The 10,656-nt window shown below is 47.5% G+C and overlaps 1 protein-coding gene across 1 annotated transcript; it reads right to left on the bottom strand.

The window, feature by feature from the left end:
- Positions 1 to 2,078: 2,078 nt before the first annotated feature.
- On the bottom strand, positions 2,079 to 10,357 carry PINK1 (PTEN induced kinase 1). The gene is made up of 8 exons (XM_048518801.1): positions 9,818 to 10,357; positions 8,577 to 8,867; positions 7,499 to 7,602; positions 6,799 to 6,981; positions 6,312 to 6,475; positions 5,598 to 5,725; positions 4,809 to 5,045; positions 2,079 to 4,287 (listed from the first exon to the last, which is right to left on the bottom strand). Exons 1-8 carry the CDS (start codon positions 10,160 to 10,162, stop codon positions 4,003 to 4,005), a joined length of 1,737 nt encoding a protein of 578 aa, XP_048374758.1. The 5' UTR covers positions 10,163 to 10,357; the 3' UTR covers positions 2,079 to 4,002.
- Positions 10,358 to 10,656: the final 299 nt, after the last annotated feature.

Genomic DNA, 10,656 nt, shown 5'->3' with positions numbered 1-10,656 from the left:
AATGCTGCCCAGCCAATCCAGCACTGCCTATTCTTGCTTCTCTCCTCCTTGGCAAGTTCAAAGGGCAAAACCTTTGTATGCCAAAAGAAAAAAAAAGTTTTATACTAGGACTTCCAACTCCAGGATTTCCGGCTGTTAAGCACGGATTGTTTGTTTTTTCTTCTTTACGATTCCCTTCTGAAACTCCTCTAGACATATTTCCCCCCAAGAAAATAGATTCAGGTGGGTAGCTTTGTTGGGATGAAGCATCAGGACAAAGTTAGAGTGGCACCTTTAAGTCCAGCCAAGTTTCAGAAGAAGAGAGTAGTAGTAGTTTAGATTTATACCCCACCTGTAAGGAGACTTAAGGTGGTTTACAAGCTCCTTTCCCTTCCTCTCCCCACAACAGACAGCTTGTGAGGTAGGTGAGGCTGAGAGAGCTCTGGAGAACTGTGACTAGCCCAAGGTCACCCAGCAGAAACGTAGGAGTGCAGAAACACATCTGGTTCACCAGATAAGCCTCCGCCACTCATGTGGAGGAGTATGGAATCAAACCTGGTTCTCAAAATTAGGATCCACCTGCTCTTAACCACTACACCACTACTGGCTCTCCTGTGGGTGTTTATTTTGTTTGTTTGCATGTATACAAAAGCTTATACCGAGAATAAAACTGTGCTGGCCTTAAAGGTGCCACTGGTCTCAAAGCCTTTCCCCCCCAGCCTAAAAAAGAACAGGAAGGAACTTTAATTGAAAATATTGTTCAATTGGGTCTATTCCATGGTAACAACTGTGGATTTGCCTAAATCTGCAGCTATTTGCACACAAACAGTCTGGCACAGCACCATGAGAACTCTGCTTCTACCTTGGCCAGTGTTAATTATTTACTATAATTATGCTGTCTGTAGGATAGTGGGAAGGGGGACTGCATAAAGATTTACCAGGAAATCCACCCTCCCGCCAGCCCCTAATTCCGCTGTTGTTCTGCTTTGCTCCAATCCACTCCATTGCCTACTTCTCCCCACCCATCCTCAGCCAACACCTACTGCTTAATTTTTTTGCAACTGTAGCTTGCATTTAATTAACTGACTTGTACATCCATGATGTGGCCATGGGGGAAATCAATTTCACCTTCTGTGCAGGTACAGCGATTGCTCAGCTTGATGTCTGAGTTTGGTGCCAAACAGCCAAGACGAGCTGGGTTCGATTTACAGCTTGGCTCTTGAGCGAAGACCATGGCCAAAGTAATCTGAATTCTGCCATGTTTATAACAAAAATCAGGACTTCAGATGTCTCCTGAGCCTGGATAAGTTTATCTTCCTTTTGCTGGTCTTGAGGATGGGCAGAGATGAGTAAGAGATCAGTAACACTATACAAAAAAAACCCACTAGAAATCTTGATTTGTTCCTGTCTTCTCATCAGGCATAGGCCAGAGTTTTCAGTTCTTGCATTAATAACTTCATTTTCAATGAAAGCTGACATTCTCAGGAAGCTGAATTCTGTCCTCCAGAACTGAAACTGATGTGTGTGCAAACATTTACATTAGGCTACCAGCAACTGGAAACATCTCTATGGAAGCTCCAAAACAGACCCTTCCCATGAACCATAAGGTCACAGTTTAGGTGGGCCCAGTGGAACCAGTGACCCGCAACCTGAAGTACTGGTTTGCCCTGAGAATCCTGAACAAGCAAAAGAAATAAGTTATAATTTGTGATGCAGCGGCTGCAGATTAAAAAGAAGTAGCTATTGATCTTATACTCTTGATGGAGAATCGCTGCAAGACTAACAGATGCCCTCACAGAAACTTCTTGGGTGAAATGTGCAAGGAATTGCAACTGAGTAATAAAATACATATTTGCTTTGTTTTGGTCCATTTGGTCTTGGTTTTATTTTTAATTCCTAGTGACTAGTGAAACTCTTTTATTTCTTGTTCTCTTTTAAAGCCAGGGTGACATCCTTTCTCCCCAAAGTGGAATGGCAAACATCAGCCTCCATCCCTTGATCGGCCCAGTTCTGCTGCCACAAAATTCCTCTTGGTTCCGGATAGATTTGTCAATGCTTAAATGATCTTCCCTCATTACTATACCTAAAGGAGTATGGAATAACTTAAGGAAGTTATTTATTTGCGGAGGATGGTCTTTATGGAAGCAAAAAGTTCCGAATGAAACACACAAAGCGTTTGAATAAAACAATGCAAAGGAAAATTCAACTTCCATGCTTTTCACATTAACAAATCTTAGATGGGAAAATACAGAAAGCTGAAGTAATCTTCTAGAACTTTCCATCAGGAAGTCACTGAATTCCCAGTCCTTTCTTTGTTGCCCTGTCTATGGCAGTCCTCCATTTACTGAAGAAGACGGTCTATGACCAAGTGGATTAGAGATGTGGCTCCATCTAGGGTGTGCCCCAGAAATCGCTCTTCTTCAGGATACAAATTTCTAATTCCAAAACAGAACCGAGTGCTCAAATTCTCTCAAGTGCAACAGAAAGACAACATTTTATTGAGCCAAAAGGCTGAAATAATTAACTTCCCCAATAACTAACCATACCACACTTCACAGTTCATGAGCTACAAAGTCTGCTCTAATAAGATTGTGGTCAGAAACACTCCCTGCTGGCTAATAATAATTATTATTATTATTATTATTTATTAAACTTGCTATACCGCCCTATCCCTGGAGGGCTAAATTAAAAACTCAAAGCAACTCATCTGTAGAACATCAACACCTTGATATCCTCTCCAGATGAGAAATGATGCTTTTAGCTTGGAGTAATGCCAAAGGTTAGCGAAATATTCTCTGCCAAACGCTGGCTCAGTTTCTTTCTTTCTGCCTCTTCCCTTGTAGCCCTTCTGAAGCATCTGTTCCTGCTGTCAGCTGAAATGGGACGGATCCCAAGGGCCAACATGCCCCCCTCGAAGAACACAACTGACTCCCCATGTGCATGAAAGACAAACGCTCAGTGTTACATCCCAGAAACTGGGTGGAGCAACTTGGGTTTTCTTGGCTGCTCAACATTTTTGTTATTTCTGATGTCTCTAAGGGCTCCGTTCAGAAATATAAATGGACGAAAAATATTAACCACTCAATGAGTGCACCAAGCTGTTTCTCTTTTCAAAAGCCAGGAGTGATGAAGCTAGTCCCACTCCTCGTCCACAGCTACTTCCCCTTCCATCCCTTGGGGGTGTGCCACTCACACCTGCGAAAAACAGACTGAATGAACAGCCCAGTCAGTTTTATATGAAGCAAAACCATGACTCAAAAGTAGACCAGCTGACTTCTGCCTCTCATGTTTCCTTCAGCCGTTGCAGTCCTTTTTTCTTTTCAGGGTGCAAACTGGCTGACTAGGAAGAACCCTTTTTCGGTTGGAAGGAACCTTCCTAGTCAGTGGTCTCTATTCATGAGCTGGGACTGGAATGCGGCACCTACTTATGAGCACGTTGGCTGCTAACAATCCTTTCTAAGCCAGCAGATCCACTAATTCAGGCAGGGTCTGCATTTTGGAAGGTGAGATTCACTTTATGAAAGGTATTAACTTGCACGCAGGACGCTGATCAAATCAAACATGGGGTACGGCTCAACAGGCTCTCAATTCTTTGGAAACACGTCCTGGGGAAAATCCTGGTGTGTAACTGGAACCAAAACGAATTGACAAAACTCAGATGTCTAAGAGATCTCTGACTCTTTGGAGGGTTTTTCGTTCATGAAAATAAATTGAAATAAAGCACATCTACAGAACTCCATCTTCACCCCTGCTACAAAGACGTCTTACAAGATGGCTTTACCTTGAAAAGGAAATAAACAGTGAGATTCTGGTTCCAACGCAGCAGTAAGAAACAAATCACCCAGCCTGCTTGAAAGCCAAACACAGAAGGCACAGAGATAATTTCTGAGAGTGAACCTAACCAGCACCTAAAACAACTCATCTCTTGAAAGCTGCTTCTAAAACATATCTAGGTTTGCAAAAGAAAGAGACGCTTGGCCAGGTGAATGCTTTTAGTGGAACATGAAGATACTACTGTAAGTTTCAAGGGGCGCAGATCAGAGCTCTTCCTGCCGCCACGTTTCTCCAGGAGCAAAGGAGGGCCGCCGCCTCCCAGAGATCTTCATACTCCAGGTTTGCTAAAAAGCATTTCTTCAGCCTGGTTTCGATGCGGTTTCCATCTCCAAGTCCATCCATCAGTAAGGTGGCCGCTGATTGGTGAAGAAGCCAGCCAATCATCTTGTCAAGTCGCAGGTCCTTGAGGCTGAGTATGCCTTCACCCCACAAGCTCAGATGAAGTATGTTGGCCGCAACTCTGGCCGAAAGTCTCTGAAAGAGAAATGGGGAATAAATGGATCTAGCTGAAACTACTGTGAGTGGGAGGGTGAATTAGGATGCTGGATCACAGTTGGGGAGACCCAGAATCAAGTTCCCCATTTGACTGTCCAGTTTGCTGGGTGGCCTTGGGCCAATCACTCTATCTCAGCCTAGCCTGCTTCATTTGGGGAGGGGGGGCATTGCTGTGAGGATAAAGGGGAGGGGAGAACAATGTAAGCTTTTCTGAGCTCCTGGGAGGAAGATTGCAGCAAAAATGTAAGGATGTTACATTTAACATTAATAACAGTATTCAGACAGGGACCTCTGCTGTGCTGCTTTCTGGGTTTTGACTGGGAGCCCCTTCTAATGTGGAGGAGGAGCAGGCAGGCACCAGCAAACACAGTAGCAGGCAGCTCTGGCCCATTACACTACCTGAGAATCAGAGTGCTTTTTGCAGGTCACTAACTTCTGGGTTGGTCCAACACATGTTGAGGAAGGTAAAGCCTGGAAGCGCCCAGGAAAAGCATCCTCACCTTCTTGGGACATCGGCAAAGCAGCGCCCGGACGAGCCTCTTCACTTCCAGGGGTGCAGCCTCTGGCAAGGGCGGCAGCTGCTCTTCCCTGTAACTCCTGCTTTCAAGGGACGATCCCCCACTGCCGTAGAATGGGTTACGTGAGCCAAGGATCTCGTATGCGATTGCTCCGACAGCCCAGGCATCTGTTTTGGTGTAATTGATCACCACCCTAGGGCCGGGGGAAGCTGTGAGCACCTGCAGAGAGAACGGCGAGGGAGAGGGGATGTACAAAGAGAGCTAAGCATGGCCAAGTGTGCGCTGATGTAATCCCAGGTCTGTCTGCATGCTCCCCAGAGTGAGATCAACTGCACTGGCCCCGTCAATGACCCGGACTGGAAGAAGATGCTGTCGTGTGCCTGGGAAAAATGGAGTCTGGGAAATCTCGAGGTCTCAACGGATCTGTAGCTCCAGTAAAAGGAACTTCCCTATTTAGGAGGATCAAGCAACCAGCAGACAAAATCCCAACCTCCCCACTGTCAATTTGGCCCTTCTGAAGTTGCCATATTTAGTCACTGGTACCCCACTTTCCATATTTAGTCATTGGTACCCCACTAATGCGATCCCAAAGTAGCTTACAATATCATGCTTCAAGTGGGCAAGGTGCGACCTCAGCTCTTTCTGAAGTTTCCGATTCACCTGCATTTCTGAACTGCAACCAAGACCAGTTTTGTTTCTAGAAGACTGCACCGGAGGGTGACGTGCAGAGATGGAAGGTAAGAACAGCCCCAGAAGAGAGTCAGGATTTACCTCTGGTGCCATGAGGCAGCTGTTGCCGCCACGATCCACGTACCAGCTGGTAAAAGGCAGCCTCAAGCCAATTTTGTCATCAGCCAAACAGCAGCCGAAATCTGTGATCACCAGCCATGGACGTCCCACTGCAAGCAATAGGGAAGAGAGTAGATGTTCAAGCAGGCCCGCAGAGCAGCCGGTATCTTCATTGTTGCCTGTTCATTCAAGCCCATCAGACTTGAGTGTGCTTTTGGCTCTAAAAGACCATTTCTTTTTGCTAGTTATCACTGAATGCTTAACAAGGTCTGAGTTACTAGCCTATTTTCACTGTAGGACTTTTAAAACAGGGCCTCTGTGCTGCCAGGAAAACCATAACCAGCAGAGATCAGGGACCGGGACAAAATCCAGCTAGAAATTCTGCCATTGTTATAGGCTGGAATGAGAGGTCAGATCACAGCAATTCTGACCCAAGAAGCTTCCAATGTGAAACAAACAATAGGGAGGCCTAAGAGAAACTAGAGAATGAAAGGGAGGGATTCACGTGAGTGCATGCCGAAGAGGACTGAGGGGGAATGGGCAAAAGCTTCACGCAAAAGGAGTTAAAGGAGAGTTTGGCAGGAAGCTTTGAACCACATAAATGTGCAGGGAGGGAGCTGCCCAGAAAAGGACGGGGGGGGGGGAGGGGGGGAGAACAGGCTGAATCATTTCAGGGAGTGCGCAATTGGGCCATACCAGGATCAAATTCGACAAGGATGTTGTCTGACTTCAAATCCCTGTGAGCCACTCCTTGTTGGACGAGGTGGTCCACCCCCTCCAGTAACTGCAAAATCATCATGATGCCCAGCTGGGGATCGGGAATCCTCTCACGGAGATACTGGCGCAGAGTACATGGATAGCTGGGTGGGGAAAGCAGAAAGGAAGTTCACAGCTGTGCACAGCTCTTACTGCCTAGCTCCTGTGTCATGTCCAGCACCACCTCCCTCCCTCCTCAGAGAAGGCAGGGAGCATAGGGTTCTAGGAAGAGTAGAATGTAATGGATATGGTGTCTAGGAGTGTGTTGTTACAGGAATGAAGATGGGGGTGTAAATAGAACCGCATCAGCTCCTACAGCAGCCAAATGCAACCTTGGAAGTAGAGGCCTACCTGTTCTTCAAAATCATGAAAGCTAGAAGCTAACAAATACGCTGAATACTACAACCCTGCTCTCTTCTTGACTTACTTTTTCATCACCAGGAAGAGTGTGCGGCTGTGTCCAATTCCAGAGGGATTCAGAGTGGCAGGCAGAACATCTGGGTAGTCTATTGTTGCACCAGGGAGAAGCGGGACGTGAGAGGTGAATGCTCGGAGAACCTGGATGATGTTTGGGTGAGGTTTCAGTTGCTTCTTCCCAAAGCCAAGTTTCCTGTTTAAAGATAGTTCATTTATCACTGTGACAGCATTTTGTTCACCTGGCAGAATGCTTTTATAGTCTTTGTTATGCTTGTTCTCTTGAACCCTCCTGTGAGGTAGGCTCCTAATTTCTCTAGTTCAAGAACAGAACAGAGACAGGGTAAAGCCCTCTGGAAAAGGCCCATCAAAACTTGGAAAAGGTAACAGAAGTCAGATATGGGGCAGTAGCAAGTCCCACTCATGATTTTAATGGTCTATATATAAAACAGGGTTGTTTTGGTTTGCAGCTCCATGTCTAAATAGCGTCAGGGAATCTTGGGGTTTTGGGGTTTTTTTTTTGCTTTTTACCTCTTTTCACTTTTTTGCCAATTACCTTACAGTGTCACAGGAATCTTTCCCCCCCAAAAAAACCAGAACCAAAACAACACTGAGGGCAGCTGTTGACATTTTCTTTGAAGATTCTGTTTTCCTCAAAGCAAAACTTAAATGATTTGGGGGGTATAAGTGTACAATTGTTCAATACATCCTACCTGGGGCAGGCGAGTGCTCCAAATTCTCCAGACAAAGCGGAGCTCCGGGCTGGAACGAGTTCCTGAGACATGGTGTGGAGGATGCCTTCGCTTGAGGAACCAGCCTAGGCAAGCATAGGCGGAACAAACAAAATTAGTTTCTTCGAGTTCAAATTCCTCTGCTAAATCCCATTTACCATACCCAGGCTGAGCCCCTGCTCTAAATCCCTTCTACAAGCATTTTCCTTTAGTTAGAGCAACGCCTGCATTGATTTTTAACTGACGTCAGCAGCTGAGGGAACTATTTGGCAGCCCAGAAGTAGGATAAACTATGGTAAAATAAATAAATAGCACCTGAAAACTGAAGGTGTGCCTTGCTCCCCAATGGGGATTCAAAACCGTTTACATCATTCCCCCCTCCTCCATTTTGTCTTCGCAAAAACCCTGTGAGGTAGGTTAGGCTGGGAGAAAATGACTCACCCAAAATCACCCAGCAAACTTCCATGACTCAGTGGAGATTTGATTGTAGGCCTCCCAGGTCCAACACTCTAACCACATCAAGGTGCTCTTTGTATTTTCTTCTTCTCAAACCACCAAACCACTCAGACAAACAATACACACCCCAGAAGCAAACTGGCTTGGCTTTCACAAGCTGAGTGTCAACCAGCATGGTGTAGTGGTTAAAAGCAGTGGACTCTAATCCAGAGAACCAGGTTCGATTCCCCACTCCTCCACATGAAGCCTGCTGGGTGACTTTGGGCCAGTAATTTTCTTAGAACTCTCTCAGCCCCTGCAGAGGCACGCAATGGCAAACCACCTCTCGACTGGATGCCTCTCGCCTTGAAAACCCTACGGAGTTGCCATAAGTCAGCTGTGACTTGACAGCACTTCTCTCTCTCTCTCTCTCTCTCATACACACACACACACACACACACACACACACACACTCTAACATAATTTGACTGCTTTGAGGTTTTGATTCCAGTTTCTTTCAACTTTCTGTTAAAAAAACAAAAGCAAACCTGACTCCTAAAGAAAACCTTCCACTCCAAAAAAAAACACAAAACCCCAAGTAGCAAACCCAAGACTGGATCCTCACCGAAATGTTCCACATCATCTTGATAGCCAGTGGGAAGCCAGCTTTCCAGTCATGGTCTTGGTGAGAATCTGCAGCCTGGATATCACCATGCTCATACTGATTACAATCTTCAGAGTTTGGGTCATTGCTTGCTTTGGAAGAGGCGGATGAAGGTATGGCAGCTTCATATACTGCAGCGCTGCAGCCTTTGCCGAGGGGCTGGCCAATGGAGTACTCTTCCAGTTTGAAGCCCTGCTGGCGGAATACGCCCGAAGGATCTTTCCGGATCCTGTTCCTTCGGGTAAATATCATCTGGGGGGAACAGATAACGTAGGTCACAAAATTATGCTTACAGTATTAATAAATACTGTGCTGCTGACAAAATGCTGATATTAAAGGGAAACAGCAGTAAGTCCCACTGGTATCTTCCTTGCCAGACCTTATGGGCAGGAAGTTTCAAGATATATAGTCAGATCCCAACTGGATCAGACCTCAGGATGATCGGTTCCAACATCCCAGCCAACCAGATGCTTAAGGACCAACAGTTTATTGTCAACAGAGTGAAATGAAGATACCATGCTTGGAGGCAGTCAACCTTTGCCTACTCAAACGGCAAGGCATAAATAACTGAGACGGGGCGGGACTGTTTTTGGGATTCCTTTGGGTAGCCTTACTTTTGGGATTCCTTTGGGTAGCCCCTGTGTATATATTTTTTTGAAGACTGGATATACTGGATAGGCTGATCCAGTGAGGTTTTTGTATATGTTTCTCCCCTCATTGGGATGACACTCCTTGGGATGACACTCAATAACTGGTGGACTAGATGGCATGATCCAGTAATAATACACAATGGGGGGACAGATCCACAGTTGTTAGCCAACAAGTTAAATGAAGATGCCATGCTCAGAGGCAGTCAACCTTTGCCAACTTAAATGACAAGGCATAAGTAACTGAGACAGGGCCAGGGTCATGCCTTCCTTTTGGGATTCCTTTGGGTAGCCCCTGTGTAAAAGAGGATGCTACTACCCATCATATTTATTTTGCAGGCTGGACAGACTTCATGACCTGATCCAGTGGGGCTTTTCATATGTCCCCCCCCCCCCGCCTCACTGGGAAGACACTCCAATTATGGGGTGCGGGGTGGGGGGAGAAGGGAGGATTTCAGCCCCACGGGTGCAAGAAAAGGAAGAAAGCTTCCCCCATGGATGCCCACAGTATTTCCTGGTCGCCATGGCAACGCGGCCTAGCTCGCCCTCCCGCACCTGGATGTCCTTGCACGCCTCGTCCGCCTGCCTCTGCACAGCCAGCGCCGGCTCGAACAACGCCAGCCCCAGGCTGAAGGCCAAGCCGAGGCGGCGGCGGTGATAAGGCCCCGTCGCTACGCGGGTGGCGATTTGCCGAAACGGCACCCGCCTGAGGCCTAGCCGACCCGCGGCCTCGCGTAGGAAGCCCGCACGGAACGGCGCCGGCTGGCGGAGGAGAACGGCCTGTCGCAGCGGCGGCGGCGGCGGCGGAGGCCCAGGAACGGGAGGCCCCGCGCCGAAGCACCGCGACAGCAGCCCCCGGGCCAGCCGCAGCCCCTGGCCCAGCGCCTGCCGCAGCGCCATTCTGGATCAGCCGCGCCGCGCCGGGCCCCGCCGGAGCTTCTGACGGTGGACGGCGGCTCGCGGTGACGCCACCCCCCCGCGGGCGGCCGAACTGCCGGGTCAGGCGGAGCCGAGGCTGACAGCGGAGTGGGTGGGGTCGGCCAGGCCCGGCCGGTGGGACGCTTTGCCCCGGCCGTGCCCTCGACCCTGCGCAGAGTGACCGCTCGCTATTGTGCATGTGCGGGTTAGCAGAGTCACAACAGTGCAATTGCCTTCGCTTCGCTTTCTTCGTAGCTCGATCCATAAATTGAAATAATGTTATGGGATTGCTTTCATTGTCCTGATAATATTATAGGATTGCCTTTATTATCCTGCAAAAAAGTGCACAAACAATCCGGGTTCTCATAGCAGCTCAGGCTTCCCAAGACATCATAAACAAAAATCCTCTGTGGTTCCACGTACATCAATAATAATAATAGGATTGCCCTTATTGTCGAAAATATCCAAACTGCCAA

The sequence above is a fragment of the Sphaerodactylus townsendi genome, linkage group LG16 (genome assembly GCF_021028975.2).
Source record: "Sphaerodactylus townsendi isolate TG3544 linkage group LG16, MPM_Stown_v2.3, whole genome shotgun sequence".
Lineage (NCBI taxonomy): Eukaryota > Metazoa > Chordata > Lepidosauria > Squamata > Sphaerodactylidae > Sphaerodactylus > Sphaerodactylus townsendi.
The sequence above is the reverse complement of the archived record's forward strand: the minus strand, read 5'-3'. Positions and strand labels throughout refer to the sequence as shown.

Coding starts and splice junctions, on each gene's coding strand:
- PINK1 (XM_048518801.1), bottom strand. CDS start 10,162: ATGGCGCTGCGGCAGGCGCTGGGCCAGGGGCTGCGGCTGGCCCGGGGG. Junction 7,603..8,576: donor AGATGATGTGGAACATTTCG/GTGAGGATCCAG, acceptor ATGCTTGCCTAG/GCTGGTTCCTCAAGCGAAGG. Junction 5,046..5,597: donor GCTGCCTCATGGCACCAGAG/GTAAATCCTGAC, acceptor TTCTCTCTGCAG/GTGCTCACAGCTTCCCCCGG.